The sequence below is a fragment of the Felis catus genome, chromosome C1 (assembly GCF_018350175.1).
Source record: "Felis catus isolate Fca126 chromosome C1, F.catus_Fca126_mat1.0, whole genome shotgun sequence".
In the NCBI taxonomy this organism is placed as follows: Eukaryota; Metazoa; Chordata; class Mammalia; order Carnivora; family Felidae; genus Felis; species Felis catus.
The window spans coordinates 118,280,834-118,299,322 of record NC_058375.1 but is presented as its reverse complement, the minus strand read 5'-3'; the positions used below and the strand labels follow the sequence as shown (position 1 = coordinate 118,299,322).

The window sequence follows — 18,489 nt, the reverse complement described above, 5'->3', positions numbered from 1 at the left end:
AACTAGATGGGGAAGTGGAGTCCAGAGAAAGTTCATTTTTTTTAAGGGGACACATAAAAGTATTTCTCAGAAGGGTGGGGAAAATGGATAATGTAGGAGAGTAAAGAATTAATTGCTATAGCAGTATCCTTGAGTATGGAATAGGACCTGGGTCTAGAGCAAGTGGGAAATCAGTTTGAAGGTAATATAATTAGAAGTGATTATAAGGAAGGAGATACAAATAACTAATGCAGCTGTAGGGTTAAGGGAAGATTTCCCAAAGTGAGCATCTCTGACCTGTGTCTTGAAGGATAAGCAAGAATTAGCCAGATACTTCCCCTGAAAGCACGCATAAAACATATTCAGTGAAAGTAACCAGTTCCAAATGACCATGTACACGAAATGTCCAGAATAGTCAAATGTAAAGAGACAGAAAATAGATTAATGGTTGAATAGGACTTAAGGAATGGGGGGGTGAAGGGATGGGAAATGACTGACTGCTAATAGGTACAGGATCTCTTTGTGACAGGGCTGAAAATATTTTAAAATTAAATGGTAGTGGTGTTTCTACAACGCTGTGGCTATAGTAAAAATGATTGAATTAAACACTGCGTGAAGTGTATATAATGTGTGAGTTATATCCCAATAAAGCTGTTTTTAAAAAGCAGAGGGAGGAATGTGAGTTCCTGTAACACTTATGAACACTTGTTGTGTGAAGAGCTTTGAGCCAGGTTCTAGGGCTATTGCAATTAATAACTTAAATCATAATGCCCCTGTTCCTCCTTGCACTTAGTCTAGCATGCAGTGACAAGGAGGCTGTATCTAGTTGTGTAACTGCAAGTTAGTAATCAGGATTTACTTTCCTGGGGCTCCTGGGTGGCTCAGTCGGTTAAGTATCCAACTTCAGCTCAGGTCATGAACTCACGGTTCATGAGTTAGAGCCCCGCATCGGGCTCCGTGCTGACAGCTCAGAACCTGGAGCCTGCTTTAGATTTTGTGTCTCCTTCTCTCTCTGCCCCTCCCCTGCTCGTATTCTGTCTCTCTGTCTCTCTCTCTCAAAAATAAATATTTTAAAAAATTTTAAAAACAATGTAGTTTCCTGAATTAAAATTTTGAATTTGTTATGACTTTTTATATGTTGTAGATAATATTAATGTACAAAAAGCATACTTCATGTATATATTTCAAGGAGAGATTATAAGTGAGGAAGATTACAAGTTATTTATTTTTCTTTAAGCCTAATGGTGGTATCCCACAAGATAATCTTGTTCTAATCAGAATGAAACCTGATGAAAATGGAAGGTTTGGATTCAATGTGAAGGTAACCTAGAATTTACATTGTACTCAGTTTTTAAATTAAGGTGTGTCTATTTTGGTAATATTTGACTGATATCTGATTTGCTCTGTTGTTAAGGGAGGGTATGATCAGAAGATGCCTGTGATCGTGTCCCGAGTAGCACCAGGAACACCTGTGAGTTATCTATATCTTGCAAGTAAATCCTATTTTCAAGAACATGTACTCATTTTATTTTTATTAGTTTAAATAAGTGGGAAAAAATTAATCTTTTCTGAAAATTTGTCAAGTATCAAATGTTGGCTAAATCTCTTAAATTGTTGGGAAGTTTTCTAACTTCCTGTGTATAAGAGTTTTTTTAAATCCATGTTTTTGGAAAGAAGCTGTTTATAACTTTCAGTTATAGAAACTACAGTTTCTAAAGTGCTAATAGATTCTATCAAAATAACTGCTCTAAACAGAAAAATGGAGACAGAGGTATAGTATTTATTTTGCTTTTTTGTTTGGTATTTTCATATAGAATTGTTTACCTATAATCTGTTTGCCTACTTTGTGTTTTAAAAATTGACTTTAAATAGGTATGATAACTAGTGATTTTTTTCCCTATAGGGACAGTTTTTAAACTTTGTATTATAAACATTGTAAACAGAAGTTGAGAAAACACTGTATGTACCCATTATGATGAACCCTCCTGTTCCCTTAATTCACCTTCAGGATTCATGAACTTTCTGCTCATCACAAGGACAATTCTTAATGAGTTGTGGGTGTGTTCTCTTTATTGCTCTTTTATGTAGCAAATATTGCCCTCAATTTCCCATTTCTGTTGTTGCCTACTTGACCTAAATGGTCTTCAAGGAGTTTTCCATCAGCATCTTTTATCATTTACCTGTCTCTGTGTCCACAGACAGATATAAACCAGCAGCCTGAAAGAGTCCAGTTAGGCTTTTTTTTTGGTGCTGCGCAGCAACCTTATAATTGATTTGATGATCACAGTCAAGATTGATCAAGGATATCACAATACATACCTTTGGTTCTGGTTGTTAAGGACTTTGTTGGTTGCAAATAACAGGATACTCTGGAATACCACTGGCTTATGCATAAATACAAAATGTGTCCTATAGCTATAGTAGTACCTCACAAAACCCAACGATAGGAATGCGGTCAGACCTGGAGGAAAAAAAACCCAAAACTTTAAAATAAACATCAGGACTCTCTATTTTTCACCTCTGTTTCTTTTTGTGCTCCATTCTTCTCTCCCATTGCAAACCAGTTTGTGTAGGGAATCAGCCTCATCTGTCTAGTTCCTCTAAATAAAATACAGGCTGAATAAAGACCGTGTACGTAGTAGCAGCTTCAGGTTAGTCCTGTAACATTCCCACCACATACTCTACTTTCAAATATGATTATGACCCTGACTCTGTACGAAAGAGAAACTGTATAGGTACCACCATTCTTAGTTTATGTGGTGGGCTACTGGTAACTTGTAGGTTTATATATTACCAGTTTAGTAACCCAGAGTGATTAAACCTCTCAGTCCAGTTTACAGGCTTCTGGGAAGTAAGTCCTTTATAGATCCAGCTTGTATCAGATGTCCTCTTTTCAACACATCACTTGGGGTCAGTGGGGACAGGCCAGGGATATGATATATAAAATGCCTCTTGAACCTATTCATGTGAAGGCTGGGGACAAAGATGGGGGAAATAGTCCAAAATTATTTATTAGTATATATATATAATGGGAAATATGTATGTTTAGGACAGACTGCAGATGCAGAGATGAAAGATTGTTAAATTCTCATCTGTAGGTAACATCTAAAATAGAAAACTAAAGAAAAACAAAATCAGGATGTTATTTGGAGATACTGAAATAGATACAAAAGATGTAGCTAAAGTGTTGAAAGAAGTTGCCTGCGGTGGGGAGCAGGATGTACAGAGGAACACAAGAAATGGTTGCTTGCCTTAGTAATCTTGTAGACTTAGTCATTTCTTCAAGCTGTGTGATGTAAACTTTACTAAAAACAAAAATTTTAACTAAAATTTTTTTTAAGTCAAATACATATCTTTTGACATGATGATGCCACTTCTAGCAGTTGCCGGTAATGAAGCAGTTGGACTAGGGAACAAAGGATATGCAAGGAAGTTCATTGTAATATTGTTTATAATAAAGATTGGGGTGGTGGTAAAACGTACATCATTGAAGTTGGTGAAATAAATTGCGTGCTGCTTTATAGCTGTTGAAATGATAGATGATGTAGTTCTATATAAATATGGAAATAGGTTCATAAAATGGTGTCATGGAAAATGTGTATTATTGCTCCCCATGTATGTTTGATCCAGTTTTTTTAAATGTGAGTTAGTGCTTTAAAATTTTGGGAAATAGGGGTGCCTGGGTGGCTTAGTTGGTTGAGTGTCTGACTCATCTCAGGTCATGATCTTGTGGTTCATGGGTTCGAGTCCCATGTCAGGCTCTGTGCTGCCAGCTCAGAGCTTGGAGCCTGCTTCGGATTCTGTGTCTCCCTCTCTTTCTGCCCCTCCCCTGCTCACACTCTGTCTCTCTGTCTCTCAAAAATAAATAAACATTTTTTAAAAATTTAAAAAGTTTGGAAACATACTCAAAATGCTAATAGCTTTTCATCTGGGTAGTGGAGTTATTGGTGTTTATCACTTTGTTTTGTATTCTTCTCTTTAGTTGTCTGAATCATGATAATGAGAATGTGTTGCTCTTGTAATTAGAAAAGATAATATATCTTTTTTTATTTATCCACCAGTTGTAATAGTAACTGAATGACATAAAAGAAATACTAATTTTCCTGAGCAGTGAATGTGGATCATTTTCAATTAAGTCAGAGGTGTTCAGGGAACATCATATAGACAGGTTTATTTCTGAACAGAATTCTGTGACTCTAAATTTTCTTTTTAGGCTATACAAATTATTGATAATTTTCCCTATCTGCCGTGTAGAGCTATGTCCCATAAATATTGGCTGAAGGACACCTCACTAGCTCAGTCAGTAGAGCATGTGACTCTTGATCTCAGGTCATGAGTTCAAGCCCCACATCTCGTGGAGAGCCTACCTTTAAAATTTAAAAAAAGTCGCAGTTAGAAAACACCACATTTAAAAGATAAGAGAAGACACAAAAGTTCCCAAAAGGCAAAGAATGAGAGACAAGAAAGGTGGATGGAAAAAACAAAACCACCGAAGCATAACAACAGTTAAGGGAGGAAGAAAGAGGTTTCCAGAAGGAAGGCTTAAAAAATATATTGGCTGAAGTTAGAACAATAGAAACTTAACATTTTTATATTATCTTCTTAGAGACCATCACAGTGTTCCAGTTGGAAACCTCATTTTAGGTGATTGGGGGAAAAGAACAGGACTTCAGATATTTTAATGTTATTTTTTATATTGGACACCTTCTGAAATGGTTAAAATAATTCCCAATTAAAGCCATGTTTTTCTTTCTGTCTGATTATCTTTGAGCCAGCAATTGATGCTCCAACAAAATTCGTTTAAATATATAGTTTATTGGGGTGCCTGGGTGTCTCAGTCGGTTAAGCATCCTGACTCTTGATTGTGGCTCAGGTCATGATCTCACAGTTTGTGAGATCAAGCCCTGCATCAGGCTCTGCTCTGACAGTGCGGAGCCTGCTTGGGATTCTCTCTCTCTCTCTCTCTCTCTCTCTCTCTCTCTCTCTCTCTCTCTCTCTCTCTCTCTCTCTCTGCTCCTCCCAGCCCCGCCCCTGACTCAAAACAAATAAACGTTTAAAAATGAATAAATAAGTATGTAGTTTATCTAGACTTTCCAGATCAGAATGCAAATAGATAAATAAAATGCAGCTTCAGCTTCCACAAAAAAAAAAGAATGAAAATAGAAATTTATAAATAAACCCGATGAAAGGCAGATTAAGTATGAGAGAGTTTCTGTCAGTGATAATGGGTTCAAAAAAATTAATTTCTGCATGTTCTAGCATATTGATTAACTGCCCCATTAGCCTCAGTCTCTGAACTGGAAATATCAGTGGATGTGTTCAAGGTACAGTAAGAGAAATGCATAGCTATTCTCTTCCTACCACATGGACTGCCGCCTCTTTCCTGCCAGCTGTACTGTCCACAAATAAGGTAAGAGGGTAACCCTTTGCTCAAGCCCATTACATTCTCCCAGTACCATTGATATGGAGCAGTTCACCACTCTTCGGGTACCGCAGAGGCATTTACAAAAACTAGGGACCATATTGGTACACAAAAGTATCACAGTGCTAGTGCACAGAGGGAGTATATGAATGTCATCTCCACTGTGAGAAGTAGAGAAAGGAGCGACTAGAGAGAATGGTCATTACTTCGGAACTTGCATTTTCTAGATTGTAATGCTCTGCATTGAATCATCACATTTCTGCCTTTACAAACCTGTGAAATAATTAGAGCAGATACCTGCTCCATTTCCAGAGTTTCATGTGTTTAAAATCACACACTTTGTAAGCAGCAAAGGAAGAACTTTTGCTCTTGCCACTAGTGACAGTACCTTGTTGGATTTTATTGACTTTTTTATTATTATGAATTTGACTAGTAGTGCTTTCATTTCTTCAATCCCTTTTTTGTAAGATCCGACCCTGTCATTTCCTTCTCTGTCCGACCTGTCATCCTTCAGACTTGACGCCCATCTGTTCGCATTGCTGTGTTCCTGGAGCATGCTGTCCATACTTGTGCTCGCCTCTTTTAGCCTAATTACCTTTGTTTTTTCAGTAAAATGCAGGCCGCTGTCACTTTGCACTGTAGTGCAGAACCATAAAAATGACCATGCAAGCTGACACTGTGTAAAGCGATCTTGATAATCAGTGGGAAAAGTTATGGTGATTTCTAAGACCTTTAAATTTTTTATCAAATAATTGAAATTTTCTTAGTTTCTCTTATAAATATTTAGGGAGATGAAAAAATAATAAAACTAATAGTGCTTTATTATCCTCTAATTCAAACTGTCAGAAACACTGAGAAATATAAAGAAAGCATTCTATTTTCTGATGGAAACTTACCACAACTATGTTGAAACTTGTTTCCCTTATTGTCGTGTAACTTAAAATACAAGAGTGAGCATTTTTCTTTCCTTGGCAAATTGTCCTAATCCTTTCTAAATTTGTATTCACTTCTAGCATTCATCCTGTGCATTTTCAGTGTTATGAAATATACCTTTAGTGAGAACTTTTTTGCCAGCCTCACTTCCTCTAGGACATTTTCATCTTTCTCATCACAGCCACTTTCGTCATTTATGTTGATAAGTCTGCCTTCACTGAATTCCTTTCACTGCATGCCTAGAGGCTAACAGTAGCCATAGCAGCAACATTTCCACTGTCAGCGTTGATATTCGATTTGCATTTTGCTTCCAGCACTATCACTCTTTTGTTTCTGTGTTGCATTTTTAACTTTTCTGGCTAGTTCCTGCTTTATATTTACGTGGGTTTATCACTGGGAGACGTGGAGGTGACACAAGTACCTGCTTTGCTGTCCCTGCGTGAACCGAATAACAGATGCACATCACCAACAGACTTTGAAAGAAGCGATGTGTGATAGGTCACTGATTGTGATGTGTGTCTGTTACTTATGTCGTGATTTGTGGACTCACAAGCTAGTAGCCAAGTTCGTATGTTATGCAATTATTCAATTAATGCATCGTGGCAACTGCAATCTGAACCTTGTTGGGAGATGGGTGTTACCTAACTGTACTGTGGTGACAAATTTGTACATATCTGGACCATGCAAAGTGAGGGCTGCCTGTATCTATGCACCTTGAGGCATAGTCTTATCTGTGTATCTAGGCGTATAATAGGACATCAAGGAAGAAGTTGTTGAAAAGAAAAAGAAAAAAAGGTAGTAGCTTCATGGGAAAGCTAGATTTCTACTTCTTGCAAACAGATGAGTAAATGGATGGATGCTGTTCTACATATAGTTTTTGTTCTCCTGCTGTAGTGTCTATAAAAATAAATTCCTGTGCTTTACTTTCAGAAAGCCATGTACACACCTGAAACTTTATTTGTGTTACATTATAGGCTGACCTCTGTGTCCCTCGATTGAATGAAGGGGACCAAGTTGTACTGATCAACGGTCGGGACATTGCAGAACATACCCATGATCAAGTTGTCCTATTTATTAAAGCTAGCTGCGAGAGACATTCTGGGGAACTCGTACTTCTGGTTCGACCTAATGGTGAGTACTCTATGTAGCACTGGATATTTTTATTGTTTCTTACCTTTGTTACTAGATGCAGCAACCAGAGCGGGCTTTTAAAAAACAAATCATGCCATGACAGTTTACTGCTCAAAGTGGCTTGCATTCACACTTGCGGTAGGATTCAGTTCTTGGCCCCTTGTCTACCACACAGCCTTGCTCACTCTCCTCTGTTCTGTGCTGGCTTTTTAAAAATTCCTTCTGCCCACTCTCAACAATAGCCAGATTATGGAAAGAGTTTAAATGTCCATCAGCTGATGAATGGATAAAGAAATTGTGGTTTATATACACAATGGAGTACTACGTGGCAATTAGAAAGAATGAAATATGGCCCTTTGTAGCAATGTGGATGGAACTGGAGAGTGTTATACTAAGTGAAATAAGTCATACAGAGAAAGACAGATACCATATGTTTTCACTCTTAGGTGGATCTTGAGAAACTTAACAGAAGTCTATGGGGGAGGGGAAGAAAAAAAAAAAAAGAGGTTAGAGAGGAAGAGAGCCAAAGCATAAGAGACTCTTAAAAACTGAGAATGAACTGAGGGTTGATGGGGGGTGGGAGGGAGGGAAGGGTGGGTGATGGGTATTGAGGAGGGCACCTTTTGGGATGAGCACTCGGTGTTGTATGGAAACCAATTTGACAATAAATTTCATATATTGAAAAAAATAAATAAATAAAAATAAAAATTCCTTCTGCCTAAGATGCTCTTCTTGATTTTTCTATGATTTATATCTTCATTCAGGTCTCTGCTCAGATGTCTTCCCCAGAAAAATCCTTCTCTTCTGACTACCGTAGCTAAAAAGGCCTCCCTCTTCCCTCGTTGCTCTAGTAGTGGTCGGTACACAGTAAATACTTGTTAAATAAATGAGTATATTTTGAACCACTTTTATTTACTTTTTTTAAAAGTAAATCCAAGTTAGTTTTTAAATCCAAGTTAGTTAACATACAATGTAGTAATGGTTTCACAAGTAGAATTTAGTGATTCATCACTTAAATATAACACCCATTGCTCATCCCAACAAGTGCCCTCCTTAATGCCCATCACCCATTTAGCCCATCCTCGCACCCCACACCCTCCCAGCAACCCTCAATTTGTTCTTTCTATTTAAGAGTCTCTTCTGGTTTGTCTCCCTCTGTTTTTATCTTATTTTTCTTTCCCTTCTCCTGTGTTCATCTGTTTTGTTTCTTAAATTCTACATGAGTGAAATCATATTATTTATTTCTCTGAATGACTTATTTCGCTTAGCATAATACATTCTAGTTCCCTCCACATTGTTGCAAATGGCAAGATTTAATTCTTTTTGATCACTAATATTCCATTGTACACACCCAGACACGTACACACCACATGTTCTTTATCTATTCGTCAGTCGATGGACGTTTGGGCTCTTTCCATAATTTGGCTATTGTTGATTGTGTTGCTGTAAACATTGGGTGAATGTGCCCCTTCAAATCAGCGTTTTTGTATCCTTTGGGTACATACCTACTAGTGCAATTACTGGGTCGTGGGGTAGTTCTAGTTTTAATTTTTTGAGGACCCTCCGTACTATTTTTCATAGTGGCTGCACCAGTTTGCATTCCCAGCAATAGTGCAAAAGGGTTCCCCTTTCTCCACATCCTTGCCAACATCTGTTGTTTCCTGAGTTGTTAATTTTAGCCGTTCTGACCAGTGTGAGGTGGTATCTCATTGTGGTTTTGATATGTATTTCCCTGGTGATGAGTGATGTTGAACATCTTTTCATGTGTCTGTTAGCCATCTGGATGTCTTCTTTGGAAAAGTGTCTATTCATGTCTTCTGTCCATTTCTTAATTTGGTTATTCTGGGGCGACAGCAAGTTGAATTTGGTAAGTTCTTTATAGAGTTTAGATATTAACCCTTTATCCAGTATGTCATTTGCAAATATCTTCTCCCATTTGGTTGCTTGTCTTTTAGTTTTGTTGATTGTTTCCTTCATTGTGCAGAAGCTTTTTATCGTGATGAGGTCCCAGTAGTTCATTTTTGTTTTCATTTTCCTTGCCTCTGGAGACATCTACGAAGAAGTTGCTGCCTGTTTGTCCTCTAGAATTTTGACGGTTTCCTGTCTCACACTTAGGTCTTTCATCTATTTTGAGTTTATTTTTGTATATGGTGTAAGAAATGGTCCAGGTCTTCTGCCATGTCGCTGTCAAGTTTTCCCAACACCATTTGGTGAAGACACTGTGTTTTTTTCATTAGATATTCTTTCCTGCTTTGTCAAAGATTAGTTGGCCAATCATTAGTGTGTCCATTTCTGGGTTCTCCCTTCTTTTCCATTGATCTGTTTTTGTGCTGATACCATACTGTCTTGATGATCACAGCTTTGTAATACAGCTTGAAGTCTGGAATTGTGATGCCTCCAGTTTTGTTTTTCTTTTTCAATGTTACTTTGCTATTTGGAGTCTTCTGGTTCCATACCAATTTAGAATTGTTTATTGTAGCTTTGTGAAGAATGCTAGTTTTTGGTAAGGATTGCGTTGAATGTAGATTGCTTTGGGTATCATCAACATTTTAATAATACTTGGTCTTCCAATCCACGAGCATGAAATGTTTTTCCATTTCTTTGTGTCTTCTTCAGTTTCTTTCGTAAGGTTTCTATAGTTTTTAGCATGCAGATCTTTCACCTCTTTGGTTACGTTTATACCTAGGTATTTTATTATTTTCAGTGTCATTGTAAATGCGATTGATTCCTTGATTTCTCTTTCTGTTGCTTCATTATTGGTGTATAGAAATACAACCAATTTCTATATATTGACTTTATATTCTACACCTTTGCTGAATTCACATATCAGTTCTAGTAGTTTTTTGGTGGAGTCTTTCAGGTTTTTCCATGTAGAGTGTCATGTCGTCTACCAAGAGTGAAAAGTTTGACTTCCTGCCGATTTGGATGCCTTTTATTTGTTTTTGTCTGATTCCTGAGGCTAGGACTTCCAATTCTGTGTTGAATAATAGTAGTGACAGTGGACACCCTTGTCATGTTCCTGACCTTAAGGGGAAAGCTTTCAGTTTTTCCCGATCAAGGATGATATTAGCTGTGGGTCTTTCGTACATGGCCTTTATGATCTTCAGGTATGTTCCTTCTATCCCTACTTTCTTGAGGACTTTTAAAAAGAAAGGATGCTGTATTTTTTCTGCACCTATTGAGAGGATTATGTGGTTCTTATCCTTTCTTTTATTAATGTGATGTATCATGTTGATTGATTTGTGTATTTTGGGCCAGGCCTATAGCCCAGGAATAAATCCCACTTGAGTAATTCTTTTTAATGTATTGTTGCATTCAGTTTGCTAGTAACTTGTTGAGAATTTTCACATCCATATTCATCAGGGAAATTGGTTTGTAGTTCCTTTTAGTGGGGTCTTTGGTTTTGGAATTAAAGTAATGCTGGCCTCATAGAATGAGTTTGGAAGTTTTCCTTCCATTTCTTTCTTTTCTTTTCTTTTTCTTTCTTTCTTTCTTTCTTTCTTTCTTTCTTTCTTTCTTTCTTTCTTTCTGTCTGTCTGTCTTTCTTTCTTTCTTTCTTTCTTCACCTTCAAAAGACTGGTATTAACTCTTCTTTAAATGTTTGGTAGAATTCCCCTGGAAAGCCATCTGGCCCTGGACTCTTGTTTTTTGGGAGATTTTTGATGACTGATTGAATTTCCTTACGGTTATGAGTCTGTTAAAGTTTTATCTTTTCCTGTTTCTACTTTATATGTTTCTAGGAATTTGTCCATTTTTTTCCAGATTGCCCAATTTGTTGGCATATAATTGCTCATAATATTCTCTTATTTGTATTTCTGTGGTGTCAGTTGTGATCTGTCCTCTTTTGTTCATGATTTTATTTGGGTCCTTTCCTTCTTTTTGATAAATCTGGCTAGGGATTTATCAATTTTGTTAATTCTTTCAAAGAGCCAGCTCCTGCTTTCATTAATCTATTCTACTGTTTTTTGTTTTTATTTCGATATCCTTGGTTTCTGCTCTTTATCATTTCCCTTCTTTGGGTTTTAGGCTTTATTTGCTATTTGTTTTCCAGCTCCTTTAGAGGTGTATGATTAGGCTATATATTTGAGACATTCCCCCTTCTTTAGGAAGTCTTGGATTGCTATGTACTTCCCTCTTAAGATTGCCTTTGCTGTCTCACAGAGGTTTTGGACACTTTTGTTCTCATTTTCATTGGCTTCTATGTACTTCTTAATTTCTTCTTTAATTTCTTTGTTAACCCATTTGTTCCTTTCTTTTTTTAATTAAAAAATTTTTTTAACCTTTATTCATATTTTGATAGAGACAAAGTATGAATGGGGGGAGGGGCAGAGAGAGAGAGGGAGACACAGAATCCAAAGCAAGCTCCAGGCTCTGAACTGACAGCACAGAGCCCAATGCGGGGCTTGAACCCACGGACTGTGAGATCATGATCTGAGCTGAAATCAGATGCCCAACCGACTGAGCCACCAGGTGCCCCCCTTTTTTAAATTTTAATATTTATTTATTTTTGAGAGGGAGAGAGATAGAGCCTGAGTGGAAGAGGGGCAGAGAGGAAGACACAGAATCTGAAGCAGGCTCCTGGCTCTGAGCTGTCAGCACAGAGCCCAAAGTGGGGCCAAACTCAATAACTCACGAGATCATGACGTGAGCTGAAGTTGGATGCTTAACCAACTGAGTCACCCAGGCACCCCATCTCTCCCATTTATTCTTTAGTACGATGTTCTTTAATCTCCAAGTATTTGTGGTCTTTCCAAATTTTTTTCTTGTGGTTGTTTCAGGTTTCATAGTGTTGTCATCTCAAAATACGCATGGTATGATATTGATCATTTTGTACTTGTTGAAGGCTTATTTGTGACCCAGTATGTAATCTGTTCTGGAGAATGTTCCATGTGCACTCGAAAAGAATGGGTATTCTGCTGCTTCAGGATGAAATATTCTGAATATATCTGTTAAGTCCATCCGGTCCAGTGTGTCATTCAAAGCTATTGTTTCCTTGTTGATTTTCTGCTTCAGTGATCTGTCCATTGCTGTAAGTGCGATGTTGATAGACACCTTAATTATGATATAATGCCCTTTTTCATTTCTTGTTACAGTCTTTGTTTTGACATCCATTAGCATGATAGATGTTTCTCCATCCCCTTAATTTCATTCTGCAGGTGTCTTTAGGTCTAAAATCAGTCTCTTGAAGGCAGCATATAGGTGGTCTTGTTTTATTATCCATTCTGATAACCTGTGTCTTTTGATTGAAGCATTTAGTCCATTTACATTTAGAGGGATTATTGAAATATATGAATTTAGTGCCATTGTGTTGCATGTAGAGTTCGTGTTTCTGGTGATGTTCTCTGGTCCTTTCTAGTCTTTGTTGCTTTTGGTCTTGTTTTTCCTTCACTCAAAGAGTCCCCTTAAAATTTCTTGCAGGGCTGGTTTGGTGGTCATGAATTCCTTTAGTTTTTGTTTGTCTGGGAAACTATCTTTCCTTGTATTTTGAATCGCAGCCTTGCTGGATAAAGAGTTCTTGGCTGCATATTTTTCTGATGAAGCACGTTGAATCCATCCTGCCACTCCTTTCTGGCCTGCCAAGTTTCTGTGGACATATCTGCTGCAAACCTGATCTATCTTCTCTTGTAGGTTAAGGACTTTTTTCCCTTGTTTCTTTCATAATTCTTTTCTTGTCTGTGTATTTTGTGAATTTAACTATGATATGCCTTGGTGATGGTTGATTTTTGTTGAATCTAATCAGAGTCCTCTGTGCTTCTCAGATTTTGATGTCTGTGTCCTTTCTCAGATTAGGAAAAGTTTTCCACTATAATTTGCTCACATACTTTCTGTCCCCTTTTCTCTCTGTTCATCTTTTGGGACTCCTATGATTCCAATGTTGTTACTTTTTACTAAGTCACTGAGTTCTCTAAGTCTTGTATTGTAATCTTTTTGCCTTTGTTTCCCTCTTTTTTTTTTACTTCATTATTTTCTATAATTTTATTTTCTGTAACGCTGTTTTGCTGCTCTGCTTTATCCATCCGTGCCATGACGGCATCCATTCAAGATTACATCTCAGTTTATAGCATTTTTAATTTTTGCCTGACTAGATTTTAGTTCTTTAATCTCTGCAGAAAGGAATTCTCTTGTGTCTTCTATGCATTTTTCAACCCCAGCTAGCAATAAAATTGTGGTTTTAAATTCTATTCAGACATCTTACTTACATCTGTGTTGATTAAATCCCTGGCAATCATTTCTTCGTGTTCTTTCTTCTGGGGTGAATTCCTCCATCTTGTCATTTTGAAGGAAGAAAAAAATTAATAAAATAAAGATTTAAAATGAAACAAAAAAAAATCAAAATTTAGATCTTACGTGTGTTTCGGTCTGTTTGTTGAGAGAAGCTTGATAGAATAGATAATAAAGAGAAAGGGAAAATTTTTAAATTTTTTTAAATAATAAAATAGAATAAAAATTTTAAAAAAATAAGGAAGAATTTCCTCTTTCTGTATCCAAGAAAGAAAGAAAAGAGAGAAAAAAACAAAACAACATAAGGAAAAGCAGAAACAATGAAAACAAATAAATGAACCAGCAAACAGAACAAGACCCAAGTGATACTACATTAATTTTCCTGTAGATCTGAAACTTTACAGCGCACTATAGTCCGTAGACTAATAAGCAGGTGGAAAGGATTTGTGCTGGTCTTCTGGGGGATATGCCTGGATGGCACAGGTGGTTGGTGCTTGGTGTAACGGCTCCATTCTCCACTTGGTGGTGCTGCTCAGCTTAGTGGGGTGGATCCATGGAAGTGCACGAACAAAAATTGCAAATGGCCTAACCCAACTCCTTAGTCTCTAGCACAGAAACTTTGTGCCGTCACCAACCTGCACACCAGCACCCCTTCTTTGTCTCAGGCTTCTGTCTGTTCCCTTCCTCTACCTTGACCATGTCTAAGCTGTTTGCCTGCCAGGTGGTAACCTCCCTCCAGGGTTTTATCTCAGATGGTGCTGTGTTTCAAAATCCCACACTTTGGAGACCCCCAGCAGCTTGGATCTGCTTAGACTCTCTGGGGGAGGGTCTCACCGAGCAATGGCCGGGTACCAGCTCGTCCCAGAAAACATTTGCACAGCAGCAGTCTCAGGGTTTATGGTAAATCACAACACACAGCCGATGCCAGGTTTTGGTGATGTCTGGCGTCTTTGTTCCAAGATCAGTAAACCTGGTTGGCCCAAGGGAAGGTTGTATGGCCTCTACCAAATGCACTTCAATCAGGTGAACCGCTTCTCCCCGTGTGGCACATGGACCCCTCAGACCGTGCTGCCTGCTCCTGAAGATTCACCCTGCTTCCTCACCAGAGCACCGCCAGGCCCTGAGCTTCAGACCATCAGACTCTGCACTCCGCTGTTTATAGAACAGTGGTGGTATTAAAATCCTCTCCTTTCTCCCCATCAGTGGTTTTGGGGAACAGATTTTTTTTTTTTTCTGTCCAGTCCCCTGCGAGTGTTTTCACTCTCTCTTTTTCTTTCCAGCTACTTTCAGGAACAGTACTTTGCTTGTGCAATCCCTAAGCACTGTATTCTCCCCCTTTCTCTCTCTGTCTTCTGTCCACAAAGATCGCTTTCTACCCACAGTGGCTCTGCAGCTTTTCTCTCCCCCAGTTCACCTCTCCACACCATATACCTGCCAAGTTCTATGGCTCATATTATGCAGATTGTTGCGTTCGTCTGCAGATCAATTTCCTAGGTGTTCAGAATGGCTTGATACTGATCCACCTGCGTTTCAGGGACGAGACAAGCTCAGGGTCCCCATACTACTCTGTCATCTTAACTCAAGAGCCCGTTTTGAACCACTTTTAGAAAACTCTGTAACAAGCTACAGTTAGAGCATTTTGAAAAATCCTGTCTGTGTTTGTGGTGGACATGCCAGTAGCCTAATCATGTCATCTCCTTGTCTGGACAGCTGGCTTGTTAATTCATAACCACAGTTCCAGGTTTAGAGAAACCTTAATACCATACTCTCTAGCTCCTTTGCTGATGGTTTGAGTTTCCTCTACGATAGCCTCAAAATCATCCTGCCAGTGTGTGGCATTCAGTGGCTCTTGAAGCAGTTCATTTTCCCTTTGGGTAGCTTGAACTATTAATTGAACTAAAAATCTGTCTTCTTTCAGTCTCTTTGTTCCTAATTCTGTCTCTTTGTGCTATGCAGAATAAATTTAATGCAGAATAAATTAAATCCCCCTTCCTTAAGTTTTTTGGCAAGAAACCCTCCTCCTTTCTTCAGTTTATTGCACTGTTTCAAGTGCCTGCTACACTTTATCAGTCTCCTCTGAGAAAAATTCTTATATGCCTGTATCCCAGCATTATAAATATTCTAGTTTTGTTCTGAACAGTTCATCATTAACCATAGTTTTAGCCACAAGAGTAATTGTTGGTTAATGCCTTGCTACCAGTTGTTGAATATTTACCATAAAGAAGTAAAATGTAGTTAGAACTCGACCCGTTCCCCTATCACCACCACCACACCCAACCCTGCAGAGTTTTCCAAGAGAGTTTCTTTAAAAAAGAAAAATAAAAAATTTAAAAAAAAAGAAAAGAAAAAGATATACAAAACACTCATTTTGTCTCTTGGGTACAAACAGGCATTTTCATTTTAGCTTGTCTACTTTGTTTTTTGCATTCATTGTCTAGAATTGGCTTTCTAAGAAAATTCAGAGGACTTCAACAGAACATTCTATTTTGACTTTTCAAGGAACACATGCATTTAGTCCTGATATTTAGGTGATTCATTACTAGGCATTTTCTGTCACATAATGCAACTTAAATTTTATACTAAGAATAATATTTCCTCAGTTTTGCTTGTTGTGTTTTCTCTTGATAACAGATTCTAAAGAACTTAATAGTAAGTTCTGCACCTGGGCTATTTTATACATTCTCTTTTAATCTTTGCAACCAGCCAGTGAGATACGTGAATTATCTTTATTTTATAGTTGAAGACACTTTGACACCAAGATATTCAGTTATCTGCTTACAAATTTCATGACTTGTATAGAACCAGAATATGAACAAAATTCCATTTAATGGGAAAGTCATAGCCTTTTTGCAATTCTAAATCACTTTATTCATACTTTAAATTAAGAGAGGAACGGGGTGCATGGGTGGCTCACTTGGTTGGGCATCCAACTTCGGCTCAGGTCACGATTTCATCGTTCATGAGTTTGAGCCCTACATCGGGCTCTGTGCTGACAGCTCAGAGCCTGGAGCCTGTTTTGGATCTGTGTGTGTGTCTCTCTCTCTCTGCTCCTCCCCTGCTCACACTGTATCTCTCTCTCAAAAATAAATAAACATAAAAACAAAACAAAAAATAAAATAAAATAAAATAAAATAAAATAAAATAAAATAAAATAAAATAGGAGAGGAAACCATCTATAGCTTAGTTCTTGGTAAAAGACCTTTCTGTTGTTTTATTGTCAAAATCTAGACTGGGACTTGTATTTACTTTCAGCATGACTCTGTCATGTCCCTTTTTATTTAAAATAACATGTCATCAAAATTTAAAACTATGTTTATAAAAAATACCAGAAAGACAAACAACTTGTTTTTGTAGGTTTTTTTCCCCCTTTAGATTTCATTTCTTCTTAGAATACATTCATACATTTTTTTTTTCTTTTCATTCCTTATTTCAGAAATTTTTTCTTCTCAGAAGTGCACACATCTGAACAGGAACCAGACCTGTTAGGCATGGGCAAAAGAAGCCACTAGCTTGGCTGTACTCTGGCTCTCTTTCAGCTTTCCCTTGTCTGTGGGGGTTAGGATTTTGCAGGACCAGGGGGGCATACCAGTCTATCACCTATGACTGTGCCTTCTTTTCTAGACACTTCTTTTTAACCTTTAGTTCTCTGTCCATATAGCTCTGACGCCACTTACAGTGTGGCCATTTTCCCTAGGTCCATTCTCCCTGGGATAGATCACATGGTATATGTACCCCTGGGCCAGCAGGATAGCTCAGAGGCAGCAATTTGCCGAGGAGTGGAGAACAAGCTTCATATGGGCTGGTATGTTCACACATATGTTCATAGGCCCCCAAGCTAAGAATGGAGCTTAGGGTAGGAAAAGAAGTAGGGTGGGCTCCAGGCCGGAGTCTAGGTTCTGGCTCTCTTCCTTCTATTGTGACAGTGGATTTTGCCCTCCTAGGTTTTGTAGATGTTTCAAGGAAAGAGGATAGAACGGGTTTTGTTTAGCACTCTATGCAAGTCATTTGTATCATCTCATATATGGATGTATAGTATATAGGTCCCTGTTTCTACTTTTGTTCTAGGCCCCACAATTTAAGGGCAGGTCTGTTCTGAGCTGCTATCTTGGCAGCTCCTCTTGAAGTTACAGGCATTTTCAGCAGTATGCCCGGGAACATTTCTTTTCCCTAAAGGTACAACAAGGTTCAACTTCACAGCCACTCTCTGTCCCTTATGCAGTGGCAGCGGACTGCGATCTGATGAATTCTTTTTCCTGACACAAAATTAAAGAACACATCCGGTAAATTCTTGCCAATTCATTAAGATTTCCATGTGGCTTTGTTTTTTTTGTGGATTTTTTTAGCTGTATATGATGTAGTGGAAGAAAAGCTAGAAAATGAACCAGACTTCCAGTACATTCCTGAGAAAGCCCCACTAGATAGCGTCCATCAGGATGACCATTCCCTGCGGGAGTCAATGATCCAGCTAGCTGAGGGGCTTATCACTGGAACAGTCCTGACACAGTTTGATGTAAGTACTATTGTATGGAAAGGATGTTGGGCCATATTTTTAAATTAATTTCATGGTTTCCTAACTACCTAATCTATCATTTATAATGTATAAACTAAAATGATATTCTGAGAAATAATTGACTTAAAAAATGTTCTAAAATCCATAGTTCTAAACATTTCTTGCAAAATGCTAGCTGTGGTGACATAATAATCTGTTAAAAGAGAAGAATAAGGAGATTTTATGTGTATGTCTTCAAACTAAATTTTTTCCTGTAATTATATAGCTCTTTTTATGAAAGGTAACAGGTAAA

At 37.9% G+C, this 18,489-nt stretch overlaps 1 protein-coding gene across 14 annotated transcripts in view; it reads left to right on the top strand.

The window, feature by feature from the left end:
* The window catches only part of PTPN4 (protein tyrosine phosphatase non-receptor type 4), a 226,082-nt gene that overhangs the window by 182,273 nt on the left and 25,320 nt on the right, over positions 1-18,489 (top strand). For all 14 annotated transcript variants that reach the window (XM_045033652.1, XM_011285247.4, XM_045033660.1 and 11 more), the window contains 4 exons: positions 1,217-1,300; positions 1,394-1,450; positions 7,309-7,465; positions 18,031-18,197. In XM_045033652.1, the coding sequence (XP_044889587.1) occupies positions 1,217-1,300; positions 1,394-1,450; positions 7,309-7,465; positions 18,031-18,197 (465 nt within the window). The remainder of the gene's footprint in view (positions 1-1,216; positions 1,301-1,393; positions 1,451-7,308; positions 7,466-18,030; positions 18,198-18,489) is intronic.